At 35.2% G+C, this 17,854-nt stretch overlaps 1 protein-coding gene across 3 annotated transcripts in view; it reads right to left on the bottom strand.

Moving 5' to 3' along the window:
* Positions 1–17,854, bottom strand: part of Dmd (dystrophin) — a 1,523,318-nt gene that overhangs the window by 842,018 nt on the left and 663,446 nt on the right. For 2 of the 3 annotated variants that reach the window (XM_055607917.1, XM_055607918.1), the window contains exon 1: positions 5,134–5,325. In XM_055607917.1, coding sequence (XP_055463892.1) covers positions 5,134–5,295 — 162 coding nt within the window. In that variant the 5' untranslated portion in view covers positions 5,296–5,325. Of the gene's footprint in view, positions 1–5,133; positions 5,367–17,854 lie in introns of those variants that run through there. The other variant, XM_055607916.1, reaches the window with a different exon arrangement.

The following is a 17,854-nucleotide window of genomic DNA, read 5'->3' as shown; positions in this document are numbered from 1 at the left end:
ATCAGTTGAACTGTCTTTAGCTAAAACTTCTGAAGTCAGAAAGAATGAAGAAAATAATGTATCATAAAGAGCCTTAAGTAGTTCCTCCTAGCCATGTGTCCAGGTATGTTTATATTGTTTTCTTTTTCTTTTCTTTGTTGCCTTGCCTTGATGCTAATGCTTATTTTTACATTGCTTTATTTAACCACATAATGATTTCTGTTGGTTGCACACAAAGAATCCTGATAGACAACTAAACAAATTATATTTTCTGATATTATTTTCCTGTTTAAAATACTTTAATGATAGTCATCACATGTCAAGGTTATCAAAAAGTCTCTTTGGCAAGGGACCCACCATTGTTCAGTCTTACTTTTATCTGTTCAGCCTTATTATTATTTTTTCATGACATAATCTTCAGTGACATTCAATCATAACTTTTGCAACAAGTGGCATTCACCTATTTTCTAGTAAAGAATAATGTTTCTTCTATTTTTGCTGTCTCCATTTCCTTTTAATGATTAATTCTAACCTCTTCTTCAGTGTTTGTTTGGCTTGCCTTCTTTTTTTTCTTTTCTTTTTTTTTTTTTTTTTTTACACAACCACGTTAGTAGAAGCTTTATTCATAATAGCCAGAACCTGGGAATAATCCAGATGTCCCTCAATGGAGGAATGGATACAGAAATTGTGGTACATTTACACAATTGAATACTACTCAGCAATTAAAAACAAGGAAATCATGAAATTTGCAGGTAAAAGTTATTTTTTGTGTGTCAGTATTACACTGCCCTTGTCACTATGTCTCAGTTGTATAATTTAAAGTCAAATACTATGATACTTTCTGCTAAATATATATATATTTATATTTCCACATATATATATTTACTTAGAATTGTTTTGGTGAACTGTGTTCTTCAGTGTTTCCATATGAATTTTAGAATTATTTTCTCTAGTTCTGTGAAGAATGGCATGGAAATTCTGATGTAGTAAATACGGGATTTTGTTAAGATAATAAACCTTCTGACAGTCATAAAAAGCTTTGTTACCATTTCTGAGAGGCTGTGATTACCTACTTTGTAATTTGCTGTAATTTATTAATTTCTTCTTTATCTAAAAGATACAAATTTACCTATTAAGATAAAGTATCTATAGCAACATAATTCTTACGGTAAAGATCAGAAGTGTAATTAATGACTTTACCTAATCTAAATTCAAGGTTAACAGCGATATGTAATTGCTATGAAAGTACAGAGCATTAAAGATTTTTTTTATTATAAAAAGTGTTAAGTATTTTCAGTGTTCCTCCATTTTCAACTATTGGATATTAAAAAATATTTTGTGCCCAGTTGAAGTGCAAATTGACTAGTGAATTTCCCTTAATTGGTTTATCAGCAAATAAGAAAACTAAGTTCAAAACATTAACAGAGCATTCTCTTGTGTCCAAGGAAACACATTCTTATTTTACTAAGATCATCTACCTCAGTCAGAAAGTGTTTTACAGTTATCATATGGCCTTAGCTCACATGCATCGGCAGTAGTTCTTGTGTGAAACCAGGGTCTATCTGCTATGAAAAGCAGCACTCGGGTAAATTCATGCTTTTGACATATATAAGATCATGTGTTTTAAAAGACATTTTCACTTCCAGGTATGCTAGATACATAATTTTTTTTTTATGATCTAGCCAGCTTTGGCTTGCCTTCTTAAAGAAGTAATTCCTTATTGTGTTCTCTTGTTTAAAATTTTTACTGGAGTAAGTCCTAAGATTACTACCCAAATAAATCCAGGGATATATAAAAACTCTGGACCAGACTCCTTGAGTTTGAATCCCACCATGGTCTTTTTCATCTTTGATCTTGGGTACAGTATTTAACTGTGTAATTGTATTCATTTTCTTGTATTATTTTAAATATTAAATACCACACAATACATATTTAGATAAGTGACTGGTATATTATAAGTGAAAAATAGGTTTTAGATATTATTCTAAAATATATCTATGTTAGTTAATATAGGATCAGCAAACATAGGCTCATACATTTATTTGTATGCTTAGTTCCCACTTGGTAGACTATTTGGAATGTTTTAGGAGCCGATCTTGTTGGAGTAGACATGGCCTTGTTGGGGGAAGTGTTTCACTGGAAATGGGCTTTGGAACCTAGTCTCTTTCTCTGCCTGCTACCTATGAAACAGCACATGAAACTTTCAGTTATCCTCCAGCCCCATGCCTGTCTGCTTCCCATCATGATGATAATAGATTAACTCTCTGAAACTCTAAATTACCCTCATATTTATTTTCTATTATAAGAGTTGATTTAGTCATGGTGTCTCTTTCCTGCAATAAAAGAGTAACTAAGATGCTACTCCTGTATTATTTTTTTTTTCCCATTCCAACCTTTTAAATGTATGCAGCTCTGAATCTGTAGCCTTAGGTCACCAATCCAAGCCCACCTTCTGTTGATACCTTCCAGGATCTGGCAGCTTCGGCGCTCACTCTCACTGCGGGTGAGGCTCCAAACCTGGGCTCCCACTCTCAATGTCCTTAGGTCACTTTGCTGGTTGCAGAGGCTAGTGGTTCTCACTCTCACTGCCCAGTGGAGGGGACACATTCTGGTATTGTGGGGGAGGTGAGGCTCCATTCTGATCCCCAGCTGTCTAGATCACCCAGGTCAAAATCAGCCAGCACAGCACAGACAGTGAACACGGAGGAGCTGAGCTAAGCATCGGATTCAAGTGTCATTCTCCAAGATCTCAAGGAAGCCAGTGAGGCATTGGAGCAGCTCTAGGCACAGATAATTTTCTGCCTGCGCTACAACTGCCTGACATACCTGGGCCAAAAAAAGCGAGCCTAGAACAGATAGTAAACCCAGCAGAGACTACTCCAGACTCCAGAGACAATCTTTAGTACAGGCTCCATAAACAATCAGTCAAGGTTACAAACAACCAGTGGAGGGAAACATTTTCATATACTGCCCTATACAATTCTCAGTAAGCTGAAGGTTCAAAGATATGTATACATCTTACAAGTAAGTAATCTGAAGTTTATCGAAGTGGAATAATTTATCTAAGATTTCACAGCTGTATGACTGGAGTCAAATATACAAAACCTGCACTTTAAGGATTATAACATCCTGCCTCCTATAATAAATTATAGTCCTGGAAATGCTGATATAATGAATGATATAAGTGTTGATAATATAATACTTCTGCATATCCCAGGGCAAATGCAAAATATTCAGCAAAGTGGCTGACCTAGACTATGTATAAAAACACATATACATCACTAAATTCTGACTACAGTTACAGTTATTACTACAGATAAGAAGGAATACAGGCTTGAGATTCACATGAGAATCAGAACATTTCTTCTGGTATCTACTAGATATATGAGGTATCTATGAGCCTCAGCTGGCTTTTACTGAAAAGTAAGTGTGGTTACAAATATATGTTATAAAAAGCTACTGAAAAAGTCATATGTATAATATTTAAATCTTTAATATATAAATATTCATGACAATATGATAAGTGTGAATAAAGAGATTTTTGTGTACTGTACATTCACAAGCATTAGAAGAATGTCTTAAGTATGGTCATATCATTTGTAACTAAGTACCAATGCCCACTTAATTTGATTCCTATGAGTACAGAGTATTTTTAAAAAGTTGTTTTGTTTTGATATTGATATGGTCTTCTCTACAATATGGGCTGGCCTTGAACTCGAAATCTTCCTGTGATTACTAACCACCACATCAGCTTCAAGGTAGTTTAAATGCTACTTGTTTTTAAATAATCAAGTTCATTTTATGAATTGCTAAAGTACCCCTTGATTTGACATGCTTCCTCCTTGTCTTTCAAAAGAAAATAGATAATGAAAATTGTGTAGCATAGAAACATATTTTGTTAGTTTGAATGGGAACAGCCCTCTTAGATTCATGTATGTGAATGCTAGGTCCATAGGAAGAGGCACTATTAGAAGGTATGGCCATTTAGAGTAAGTGTGGCTTTGCTGCAGGAATTGTGTCAGCAGGAACATAAGCTCTGAGGTCTTTTATGTTCAAGCTTTGCCCAGTGTGGCACAAAACTCCTGCTGCTACCTGCAGATCAAGATGTGAACTCTCAGCTCCTCCTGCAGCACCATGTCTGCGTGCATGATGCCATACTTCTTGCCATGATGATAATGAGCTAAACCTCTGAAACTGTAAGTCAGCCCCCTTAAAATGTTTTTCTTTATATGAGTTGCCATGGTCATGGTACCTCTTGACAGCAATAAAACCCTAAGACACATGTTCAGTATAATTTATTGTTGCCTTAGATATTTTTCAATGTTTTTAACAGGTGAAATGACCATCATTTCCAAAAGCTTTCAAAATTGCATTTCTTACCCATGGAGAAATATAAAAAAACAAACATGTAGTACAGTTGTAGCATCTAGGAAACCATATTTATAGCAATACATTCTTGAGTTTCTAGTTGATCAACAACTACAATTTCAACAAAAATGGATCATAATGAGGGTGAAAAAATGAGATGCTGTATTATTAAAATGTGTTTATTTTAATATGATGCAGCATAAAACCTGATATTGATATCTAGGATATTTAAAATGTTATATTTGGTTACTTGTCTTATCTGTTTCTAACTTTCAATTATTCTTATCACTTGAGGTAGAAAACTGGCACAGACATCTCAGAAGAGTAGTTAATAAAAAAAGTCCTAGATTATTATCTTTGTCTTTGTAATATGTTGTGGGTGCATAGTACTTTTAAACAAACAGTTTAAATGTAGTCAGCTCAATGAAGTTAAGAAGTTTCTATCAAAAACAATTTTAAAAGCAGTTATATAGTGAATTTAACTGAGTCACTTCTACTTGTAAGGTTTATATGTTTCACTTTCACTCCTCTCTACATTTCACATTGTGGTTACTTCAGATAATTCTATTAATTCATGTCCTTGATCATATTTAGGTTAAACAGAACAAAATGAATAGTGGTGTTTTTTTTTGTTTTTATTTTTTTATTTATTTTTTTTTTTTAGAGAGAAATGGTAGCCTTGAAACTGGTAGTGAATTATAAAGAAGAAGGAAGTGGCAAGTGAGGCTATGCACTTTAAAGAAAAGAATGGCAGACTTTCTATTTATTATTTAAAGGATTCCATACCTTCTGTTTGATGATCATCTCATTGATGTCTTCCAGATCACCCACCATTACCCTCTGTGATTTTATAACTCGATCAAGCAGAGAAAGCCAATCTGTAAGTTCTGTCCACGCTTGGTTGAAGTCTGCCAGAGCAGGTAACTCCAATATCAAAGAAGATGGCATTTCTAACTTGGAGATGGCAGTTTCCTTGGTAACCACAGGTTGTGTCACTAGAGCAACAGTCTGACTAGAAGCTAGTGATTTTGAAAAAAAGAAGAAAAGAAGATAGAAAATATAAGAAACACATGCAAAAGAGCTAATTTCAGCAACAATAAATATTACTTGACAGCCAGCAATTTGAGTCAAGATTTCTGACAGAATATCTAACAATGTGTATACTTTATAATGTAACACATCCTAGAATATTCAAACATGTTTGCTAATCTTTATATATGTTTTATCTCATTTTCATACCTTAGCAAATAATTTAAATACTTTTCAGTAAGAATAATATAGATTGTGAAATTTATAAACACAGGACATTTGCAGGTAAGCTTTTTTATTATTTATTCAAGGAATAAAAAGAAAATATAGATTGTATGAGTTCATGTTTCTGATTTCTAATTTCCTTGAATAAGAAAATTATGTAGTAGAATGAAACTCTCTGAATCCTGTGGTGGTAACACTTCACATTTTATCTTCTGCTTTGGCAATAAAGTAGATAACAGTGAAGAAAAACAAGGTATATTATATTTGAAAAGTGATAGCTAGTAAAACTTTTCTTTCAGATATGAAACACTATTTCAAGGTCATTAAAATCTTAAATTAAAGTTGATAGTGAGGAATACTTTAATGGACAAAATGTTAAGTCTTAAGGTGAGAAACATGGATAGGAATCCTGCTGTCTGCCTTAGGAACTCTGAGACCTTTCTTAAGTTATTTAACCTCTTCTCCTCAGTGAGGAAAGAAAAAATAATGACTAAATAAATGTCACGTAAATTGTATAGACTTGATAATACAACCAATGCACACATAGAAATATATTATTGTTGTTTTCATAATTATCATCATCTTAGTTATTTTCACAATATTAACAAAGTACTAATATTTAGTTGTGAAACCCTGATATTAAGGACAAAGTCTGACATTTCTGGATAGCCTCTGAGTTTGGTTTAAGATGACAGACTGCCTTTCTCCACTGGGTTCTCTCCTTGCCTGATCTGTAGAACCCCTAAGCTTCTAAGGCACAGCACATAGCTGAGGGAGATTACAAGCCCTAACCTTTCCTGATAAGAAACCATTACAGCAAGTACCTGGGGATTTCTGGAAATACCCACCCTATTCTAATGAGATATCTTAGTGTTTTGTCTTTCAACCAATGGCCTTTAACTGTACCTGGAGTTCTTCCACCACCCATAAAATAATTAAGTACTATGTTCCCCTTTTTACAATAGGACTGTTCCACTACATGTAAATGAAGGATCCCATCCCTAGCATCATTAGCCCCAGCAAATTAAAAACATTTACCCTTAAAACCCCTCCCACAATCAATTCCCATTGTGAGAGGCAAAGAGGATAGAAATGAGAAGAAGAAAACAGGAAACAAGTTAGGAGCCTCCCACAGAGGGCCTCTAAAAGGCTCTGCCCTGCAGACTATCGAAACAGATGTTGAGACCTATGGCCAAACTTTGGGCAGAATGCAGGGAATCTTATGAAAGAAGTGGGAAATAGTAAGATCTGGGGAGGAAAGGAGGTCTACAAGGAGAGCAACAGAACCAAAAAATTTGAACACAGGGGTCTTTCCTGAGACTCATACTCCAACCAAATACCATGCATGGAGATAACCTAGAACCCCTGCACAGATGTAGCCCATGGCAGTTCAGTGTCCAAGTGGGTTCCATAGTAATGGGAAGAGGGACTGCCTCTGACATGAACTGATTGGCCTGCTCTTTGATTACCTCCCTCTGATGGGGGAACAGCCTTACCAGGCCACAGAGGAAGACAATGCAGTCACTCCTGATGAGACCTAACAGACTAGGATCAGAAGGAAGAAAAAGAAACCCTCCTTACCAGTGGACTTGGGGAGGGACATGCATGGAGAAGAGGGAGGAAGGGAAGTATTGGGAGCGGAGGAGGGAGGGAACTAGAGGGAGGATACAAAGTAAATAAAGTGTAATTAAAATAAAATAAAATAAAAATTAAAAAAAACCCTCCCACTGCTTAAGGTTTATAAGACTCTGGTTTCACATGAAATAAATGTGCTATATGCTGCCATCAGTTTTTTTACCATGACAGTCTGAGATTAGTAATTTATTCTGAGGAAGGAAGACCTCTCCTACTTCTTGTAAATTCACTGCAGAACTCCTTGGGCTTGACTTCCATCCAGGCCACACCATAGCTGCCTCAGTCACTGCTAGAGCCTGTCCAATGACTGCAAGCTCTGTGCTTACCACCTGCAAAGCACCTGATGAGCCTACATTTCACTGGACCTACCTTCCAGCTGCCTTGTCAGTCCCTTGTTTTGGCTGCTAGCTGACCAGGCACCAGCACCTGTGCTGCTACCATTAATACAATGACTTAATCAAGGTGTTGTAACACTCTGGTATCATCACAGAGTTTTAGAAGAAGAGGATCCAGGCAATCCTGATGAGCTGTGATAAGCTAGGGTCAGATGGCAGTGAAGGAGAACTCCACCTCTCAGTGGATTTGGGGATGGGGAGAGGGGCATGAAGGAAGGAACGTGAGATAAGGAAGGTATGAACGACATTGTCTATAATAGGGATATAAAATGAATAAAGAAAAAAACAGTTAAGTGTATCTCCCACTGAAAAACTCATTTCTACCTCTGCTGGTGAGACTGGGAGCCTCAGCTAAGCGTATGGGTCTCACCCTCAGTCTCTGATCATTCCTGAGTTGATCTCAGGGTCCTTCTGTACCCACCCAAAAGCTCTTGACAGATGCAGAATGGCATTTAGTCATTAAGTAATATATATATATATATATACATACATACATACATATATATATATATATATATATATATTTAGTTGATTACAAAATACTTATTTTAACAAAATATAGTGACAAGTGGGAGATTTGAACTGGAAACATGGAAAATGAAGGAAAACATGTTTTGCTTTGGGTTTTTTATTTTTATTAATTACAGTTTATCCACTTTGTATCCCCCATGTACCTCCTTCCCTCCTCCCCTCCCAATCCCACCCTCCCTCTTCCCCACCCATGTCCCTCTCCCAGTCCATTGAAAAGGGAGTTCTTCCTCCACTTCCTTCTGATCCTAGTCTATCAGGTCTCATCAGGAGTGGCTGAATTATCTTCTTTTGTGGCCTGGTAAGGTTGCTACCCCCTCTGGGGGAGGTGATCAATCAGTTCATGTCAGAGACAGTCCCTGTTCCCATTACTATGGGAGGCCATATATGATACTGAACTGCCATAGGCTAGCTCTGTGCAGGGGTTCCAGGACATCTCCATGAGTGGTCCTTGGCTGGAGAACCAGTTTCAGAAAATACCCCTGTGCCGAGACTTTTAGGATCTGTCACTGTCCTTGTGGAGCTCTTGTCCTCTCCAGGTCTTACTATCTCCTACTTCTTTCATAAGATTTTCTGTACTCTTCCCAGAGTTTGGTTATGAGTCTCAACATCTGCCTCAATATCCTGCAGGGTAGAGGCTTTCAGAGGCCCTCTGTGGTAGGCTCCTGTCCTGTTTCCTGTTTTATCCCTCCTCTGATGTCTTTGCCTTTCTGAATGGGGATTGAGCATCTTAGACATATAAAATAGGATAAACATGCTAAAATCTGTACACCCAAGGATGCTAATCAGGAAGGAGGACTCTGAAAAACATGTTTTGAAGTCTTTATGCTGCCCTCTATTGACTGAAGGATGCAAAGGTTTATTTTCTAGTGTGAAATGAAGCACATTGAGGGGTGATCATAAGTCAGTGACAAAAGGAAGCAACAGTTAATCTGCTTTATAGACAAGGATGAAAGCAGCGTTTTAACCAGGAGGGAAGAAGGAATGAAACACTGGACTATGTGTTTCAGTAGGGAAGCATTCCAAAAATAGCTGGATAGAGCTTTCCATTGGAAGATCTCTTAGGTGTAAACATGGGACATATTAAAAAATAAATAGATAAATAAAGATGTGCACATTTATACTATGAGGTGACTATGTACTAACTCCACTGGTTGCATTACTTTTCATGCTTTTTAAGTGGTCCTCTCATTAAGAAGATAAGAGAGATGTTTCTTCTCTTTCCAGTTTCTCAGGAATATCCAGCACCTCCCACAGATAGAAGAGTAAGGAGGAATGAAAAACATTGGAGATGTCAAAATTTAAACACAATACAAAAGCAGTGAATGAAAAAGTAACACTGAAGAAAGGAAGAAATAATTGTTCTTCTACTTTGTAGCTCTCTGAAATCCTTTGTGGAATCATAATTTGCTAATAGCTCTCTGTAGCACTTTCCATGAGGCTCCACTGAACTATTCTCCTGGACTTTGTTGGATATTCCACATGATCTCTCTCTCTCTCTCTCTCTCTCTCTCTCTCTCTCTTTCCTATTCCTTTTATAAAAGTGTTATCTTATATTTATGATTGTGAGTTTAACTTGAAATTGTAGTAGCAAGTTGCTGACATAAGCTGGTTCTACAAAATGCTACTTCCCTTTTTGTTTTCTATTTCCTTTGTGTTGATCTCTTACTTAGTCCAACAGATTGTAATGGTTGCCATGTTTTTCCAAAAGCTAAAATAATACATTTTTTCAATTTCCTCTTCAGATTAAATATTGAAATCAAGAAGTTGTGTCAAGAGGCATTTTAAGTGATTGAAGGAGCTGACAATTTTCTGAGACATTTGGGAGCCAGTGTCAATGGCTGTACATCAAAATCCCTTGCATGCTTTAGTTTTCAGTCCTTCTTGTCTGATATTATTTCCAGTTTAATACTTTAATTTCAAAATAAAAATGTAACATAAAAGGGTTATCCTATGTGTACCTCTATGTATGTTCAGGTGTGTAGGAGGTATATGCATGTGAGTGTAGTTGCACACGGAGATCAGAAGACAGAATGAAATCCCTGGAGCTAGAGCTGGAGCTGAAGCTGGAGCTGGAGTTACAGGACTCTATGAGCTGGCCAAATTGTGTGCTGGGACTGAATTTGGATTCTACACAAGAGCAGCAAGGGCTCTTAATTGTTGAGTCATCCTTCCAGCTCCTGGAAGACTGCAACTGATTGCTGCAGAGGTACAATTGCCAGCTTACTTGCCTGTGTTTGAGAAAACTCAGAAGAGTCAAGCTTACCCTAGCGATAGCTTCTTAGTTACTGAAGCCTTGACAGTAACACAATTTTTGGTAGAGCTCTTGGATTAGCCAATATAGCTTCTCTAACTCCCTTTGGTATTAATGTGCCAAAAGTGATTCCCAATAATCATATAGGAATCTTTTCTAAGGCACTATATCTTTTGTTTACATAATTGATCATTTCTGATATTTCAATCCTATAATAATGCTGTTAACAATCAATTACTTTTTCTTATAACTTGTTATCTAATTCAATCGAATGGTGTGAAAAATTTCAAAAGCACACCCAAATTTGGTGACATATTAATATTTAAGGTTTTATAATGCAGTTGTATAATCCTTGCTTACACATGTCTTTCAATTTACCATTTTAGGTGCTCTTTCTTAAGTGCAATCAGAACTCATCCTGCAGGGAAAACATCAGAGTTTGACAAGTTCATGAACTAAATTGATGAACTCTGTTTCATCATGACACTGGAAATATAACTTCACTCTTTTACTTGTTCGAAGTGATTGTGTTGGGCTAAGCTTGTCTCTTAATGTTCTGGGTTAGTTCACACATTATGTATTGTGAGAATGGAAATGCACATCAGCTCAGGTTGTGGAACTAGATAAATAAAAATCAACTTATGTTTTTATTTAACTTGTAGAAAATCACACCGTGTCCTCAGTGACTATCAATAAAACAAATAAAAGCTAAAATGAATGATAGACATACTAGTAAAATTTAACTATTCAAAAGTATTTGTTGCAAGCTAAGATAAGCAAAAGTATCATGATAATTTCTTTAAGGTATACCTATAAAATCATCACCAAATCCTTTTCAAAGTAGGAAAAGAAATCATGAAAAAAGCACATTCTTTCAATGACTAAAAATCATGCTCTTGAATGCCAATGCTTCCAGTAGCACCAGTTTGTCAGTTCTGGAAGCACATTTTTATAAGCAATACTTCCTGTTGCTTCTCACTTGAATCTTATTGTCTTAATTCTTTTAGTGAATGGTTCTAAAATTAAGGATGTAAAGGAAGTCTGGGAAAGCTGTTAGCCTACAGTTTATGGTTTCTGAAGTGGGAACATAACCTCCTTTGAATATTGAGAAAGATATGTGAAGCTGAGCTGTTGTAGAGTTCTGTAATTCTGAACTTATTTTTCCCAGGTAAATTCCTGTCAGTTCAAAACTAATGATTGCTAATGTATTTTTTTTTTAAATCAGGAAATCATACTAAACTCTATTTTGACTAATACCTTCTCCATCGTGCCACTGTTTTACGTAAAAGATATGTTTCAATGCTCTTAATTTTGAAAGGTTGCATACTGTTTTCTAGAGAATTTTTCCAGGTTATTTGAAAGAAATTTGTATTCTGCTATTAGGTGGAATGTTACGTAGAAGTCTGATACATTTAGTCAAAAGTATAGTTCAAGTAGTGTTTCCTTTTTGATTTTCTACTTAGATGTTTCTTTTCCTGATTTTCTATTCATTGTTGAGATTTGGGCACTGAATTCACCTACTACTATTATAATGTGATCTAACCTCTCCTTCACATTTATTAACTTAGTTGCACACACTCACACACATAAACTCTCACACGCATGTGTGCACAAAGCAAAATCCACATGTGAAGTGAATTTTAAAGGAAACATGAAGTCTTTTTTTTCTTCTGTCTAACATAGTATTTTCTTATGGTTGTGTAATTCAATTTACATGTTTACAGTTATTTTTATAGATAGGTAAGGATAATTATTCCCTTTGGTAAACTGCTTTCTGGTTGTTTTGTTTATGTTTTTTTGTCCTCTGCTGCTCCATTCGTCTGTGGTTTACTTTTTATTGTCTTAATATCTCCTAATAGTTTTTCCTTAGTGGTGCTTTTATGAAAACTGTGTAGTGCTAAAAGGTTATTTTAGGCTGATATCAATACAACATTAATCACAGATACAAACTCTGTACTTTCCATGGAATGTTTTATGTTTTAATATCAAATCTTATATTTTGTGATAAATTCTATCCTTAAAAATTTAACAGAGCTCTGGTTATTTTAAAAATAAATTATTCAAACTTATTTAAAGAAAATATTGCCTGAAGAAATATTTTTCAATGAAGTGATGTTATATTTACTATCCAGACACCCTAAAAGATGTTAATTACACATTCAACAACATAACACTATACATTTTCACTAAGAGAAAAGTAATTCTTAGAATTGATATCCTGTGATACTTTTTTAAGTCTTGAAAGTAAAATATTTCCTACTGTTTCCATTTATTTTAATCTATTATTTTAACACACATTCTTATAAATCATAAATAGTTTTCATTAAATGATATGTCACAAAATGTGGAACTTATTGCATGAAAGCAAGTCATGTAAGAAACGATATGATTGTCAAAATAGAAAGATGTAAGAAAATTATTTAAACTCTCTTGATGAATATCACCCATAAACATTGGTAAATATGATGGCACTTTGTTTGGAAGAGCTTCACCTATTTGTGTTTAAAGTTTTGTAAAGATCAAGTATAAAAGACACATTCCTAATCATAGGTATTTGCTAAAATATACAGCAAGCCTATAGCCAACATCAAACTAAGCAGAGAGAAACTTAAATCAGTTCCACTGAAATCAGGGACAAGACAAGGCTGCACACTGTCTCCATATCTCTTCAACATAGTACTTGAAATCCTACTTAGAGCAATAAAACAACTAAAGCAAATCAAGGGAGTAAATATTGGAAAGAAAAAAATCAAAGTATCACTATTTGCAGATATCAGGATAGTATACCTGAGTGATCCCAAAAATTCTACCAGAGAACTCCTTCAGCTGATAAACACCTTCAGCAACGTGGCTGTATACAAAATTAACTCAAAACATCAGTAGTCCTCCTGTATTCAAAAGACAAAGGGCTGAGAAAGAAATTAGGGAAAGAACGCCCTTTTACAATAGCTACTAATAACATAAAGTACCTTGGTGTGACTCTAATTAAGCAAGTGAAAGGCCTGTATGAAAAACAAAACAAAACAAACAAATCAAAAAAAAAAAAACCAAAAAAACAAAAACAAAAAAAAAACTTCAAGTCTTGGAAGAAAAAAATTGAAGATGATATCAGAAGATTGAAAGATTTCCCATGCTCATGGATCTGTAGGATTAACATAGTGAAAATGGTCATTCTACCAAAATCAATCTACAGATTCAATGCAATTCCCATCAAAATACCAATACAAGTCCTTACAGAACTTGAAAGAACAATTCTCAATTTCATGTGGAAAAATAAAACAAACAAACAAAAAATCCAGAATCTCTAAAACAATTCTGTACAGTAACAGATCTTCTGGAGGTATTTTATCCCTGATCTCAAGCTGTACTATAGAGCAACAGTAATAATAGCTGCATTCTACTAGCATAGAAACAGAATGTTTGATCAATGGAATCAAATAGAAGACTCAGAAATAAACTCACACACCTACAGATACTTGATTTTTGACAAAGAAGCCAAAATAATTCAATGGAAAAAAAAAGACAGCATATTCATTATTCAATAATATTGGAAAATAAAGGCTTAAATGTCAAGTTGTTTTCTTAACACACTCAGCATTCAGAAAGCAAAATGATACACTAGGAGCAGACAGCTTGCCCATGTCTTGCTATACCACCTATCAAAGAATAACTTGAGGAAGCTGGTTCTCTTCTAACCATGGGGGTTCACGGGACTGAACTGAGATTCTAGTGCCTGATGGCATCTTAAACAATGCAGTCAACTTGCCAACCCAATCTTTCCCAATCTATATGATTGAATGTGTAGGCCTATGAAGCCCTTATTCATGACAAAAGTTAGTCCTAATAATCTCTTCTCTAATCTTCCATGTTAATTTAGTCTTATGTAACAAAACTTGTATGTTCAATTATATTTTTTCTACTGATACAGTTGTAAATTTCTAGATTTTGGAACAAATTGTGAAATTCCAATCCTTATTGTTAAAAATCTGTCACTTCTGAACATTTGATTTCTTATATTTTTCCATATAATTCAACAGATGCTTGACAGTTTCAATCAGTGCCTATATGCATATTGCTAAATGTCAAAACATATTTATATGTCTCAAAATTTATTTAAGAGATGAGGCATTCAAGGGCTAGAGAGATATCTCAATGGTTGAAAACAGTTGTTGCTTTTCTTTTATTTATTTATTTATTTATTTATTTATTTATTTTAATTTTATTTTTCTTTTTAGTTACATTTTGTTAACTCTGTGTCCCAGCTGTATCCTGCTCCCTCATTCCCTCCCCAACCCCACACTCCCTCCCTGGTCTCCTCCCTGCCCCTTTCCAAGTCCACTGATAGGGGAGGACCTCCTCCCCTTTCATTTGACCCTGTTTTATCAGGTACCTTCAGGGCTGGCTGCAAAGTCCTCCTCTGTGGCCTAACAGACTGCTCCTCCCCTGGGGGGAGGGGGGGAGTTCAGTTCCTAGCACTCACATGGTAGCTCACAACTGTAGCTCTAGTTGTAGGATATCTGATTCCTTTTTCTGGTCTATGCAGGCACTGCAGGACCACAGTGTACAGATACAGAAAGAGGTAAAATACCCATAGACATAAATAAAAAAAATTAAAAATATTAAGAAATTCAGCGTTGTTCAGTATTTTCTCAGTACTTGAAACTAGTACCAGAAGCACCGTGTTTTACAACTACTTAACTACTTAGTAAGATAGGTGTAACTAAGCCTTTGGTAAATCATTATATATATTAAACCCCAAGAAGCTCTTATCTATGAATTATTTGCGTTAAGACCATGTTCCAATATTTCCTTAGATTAGCAACAAGACAATTGTTCTTCTATGCTTATTAAATAATTCCACTAATCTTCATTAAGGAAAAGTTTCAAAGTATAAAACAAATCAAAAAAATTTATAACTATATAGAAAATTATTTACTTTAAAATATTTTCCATGAATGAGAGAGCTTCTATATTGTGGCAATGACCATCTGTATTTAAGGAAAGAACTTTAATTCAATACTATGAATAAAAAAAAATTGTTAAGGGTCTTTGCTCACTTATTAAGAGGGACATGAAAATTAAGTTTTTTGACATATTATTTTTTTTTTATTTCTATGGCCTGTATAATACATATGTAATCATGATACCCTTACTTTTACTGAACTACAACCATATTGGGAAACTAAATTCTAAATAAATTAGCATTACAAAAACACACTGCAATGTTCACTCTTTAATGTTAAGTTTAATGGAAGTTATATAAGAATATGAAAGTTAAAAGCTTCTGGTTAAAAAGGAAAAGTTTATAACATTGAGACTGTAACACAGCTGGATTGGTTTAGAGTACAACATAGGTAAGAGAAATTGTATTGAAACTGATTGAAGATTATTGCATATATCTAAATCCTTGGGCATCATGAATAAATATCACTCACCTTTATTTACTGTTCTAATCATATCCTTTCTGGAAGATAAACTACTTCAAAAACCAGGATCCAATAGTAATAGACTATTATTGCAGAGTTGCCATGAAACATTCCTGCAGCTGTGACTGGGATGATTGAGAAGACCACTAAATGCTCAAAAGTGGATGTCACCAGGGAATGGCTTGACTGGTTGCCAATTTAGAAAAGAATTTATAACAGCACTAACTGCAGCTAAAGAATCTTTTAATAGTTTAGGTGCTATGTCTAAATCCTCCAGTTATGCTTCAGTAATTAAATTATTAAGAACCTCTGATTTAGTTGTCTTTTTAAAATTTTAGATGGAAGAAAAGATGTTTTTAAATCCTTTCCATTATTTGTGGTTTCTTCTTCTTTTTTTTCAAAAGTAAACTAAGAGGATGTTGAACTGCTCCCTTTTGATTAGAACTATAGAAATTGAGAATGCCCCCAAAAATTAGAATAGCAGCACATGAACATATCATTTTCCATAACAGTATCATAATGCATCAGCTTCTTTTATTTTATTAGATAAGCTATATAGAGTCAAATATGCTGTTAGTCCAACAGTTTAAAAATGGCTACAGGATGCTACTAGCCTCCAAATACAGATTGAGATAAGATTAAGTCAAAGTTCAAAGTAAGACTAAACATTGATTTGGAGAGAGCCTCCCAAGGTGACTCAGAAACTGATGCATGATTAACATATATATCCCTCATTACCTTGAATGCAACTAATTTGTAGATAATATGACCTTTTTTATACTCATTAGCTGTAAATTGCTGAGGTCCAACATTATGTCAGTAGGGTGAAAGTTTGTGACTTAACATTCATTCTCATAAATCTTTAAAACTATGTAGTATTTCTACTTCTTAAAATAATGACAATTTGCTTGAAGTTTCCAAGGACTTTATTTTTCCAGATCTGTACATGCACTTATGTTCATTGAATACTCTAATATTCTAAGCCATTCAAAATAACCCTATGTTCCTTACTTTGGTTCAGGAACCTAAAGTTTAAGACAATAAGCTTTAGACTGAATCATCTTTTGTATAGATACTGATAGACACACACACACACACACACACACACACACACACACACCAAAAAAATAAATGAACAATGAACCTGTGTATTTCATTAAGAAAATAGTTTTATTTAGGTAACAGTTTTAGAAGTCCAAGAGCATTGTACTGGCATGAGCTTTCAGGGAAGATTCATATTAAACAGCATCATATGGAAGAATCACAGATGAAAAGAGAAGGTACATGGCGAGAGATGACACAAATCAGGGAGAATATAGATTTGGTCTTCCATAACTTTCTGCTCTCTCAAGTACTTACGTAAAGCTAGAGATATAGTTTATTAAGCAGAGTTCTTGCATAGCATGAAGTAGCACAAGGTCCAGTCTCTAGGGCTGAATAAAATTGGGCTTAATAAGAGACAGTGTAGCCCCAGCAATGTGGATGTGGATGAGTAAGGATCAGCAAATCAAGGGCATTGCCACCTACATAAGTGGTAGGTAGTCTGAGCAATAGAAGAGACTCCAACTCAGAAACAAACCAACCTAAACCAAATAAACAAACAGAAAAGATTGCATCCACTTTTGTGAGACCTATGGCACCTATTGAGTCCCACACAAACACTTTCACAAGGGCAGGCTTGACCCTGTTACTCTTTTACTAGTCAGTACCACTTCTTAATGGTCCCATCACCTTTCAGAACTGTCAAAGTGGAGAACACGCTTCCACACCCATCAGAATGGCAAAGATGAAAAACTCAAGGGACAACACATGCTGGAGAGGCTGTGGAGAAAGGGGAACCCTTCTCCACTGCTGGTGGGAATGTAAACTTGTACAACTACTCTGGAAATCAATCTGGCGCTTTCTCAGACAACTAGGAATAGCGCTTCCTCAAGATCCAGCCATACCACTCCTAAGCATATACCCAAAAGAGGCTCAAGTACACAAAAAGGACATTTGCTCAACCATGTTTGTAG

Source organism: Psammomys obesus, unplaced genomic scaffold (assembly GCF_907164565.1).
Source record: "Psammomys obesus unplaced genomic scaffold, mPsaObe1.curated_primary_1811, whole genome shotgun sequence".
Taxonomy (NCBI): Eukaryota; Metazoa; Chordata; class Mammalia; order Rodentia; family Muridae; genus Psammomys; species Psammomys obesus.
Note: the sequence above shows the minus strand (reverse complement) of the source record. Positions and strands in the feature narration are given on the sequence as shown.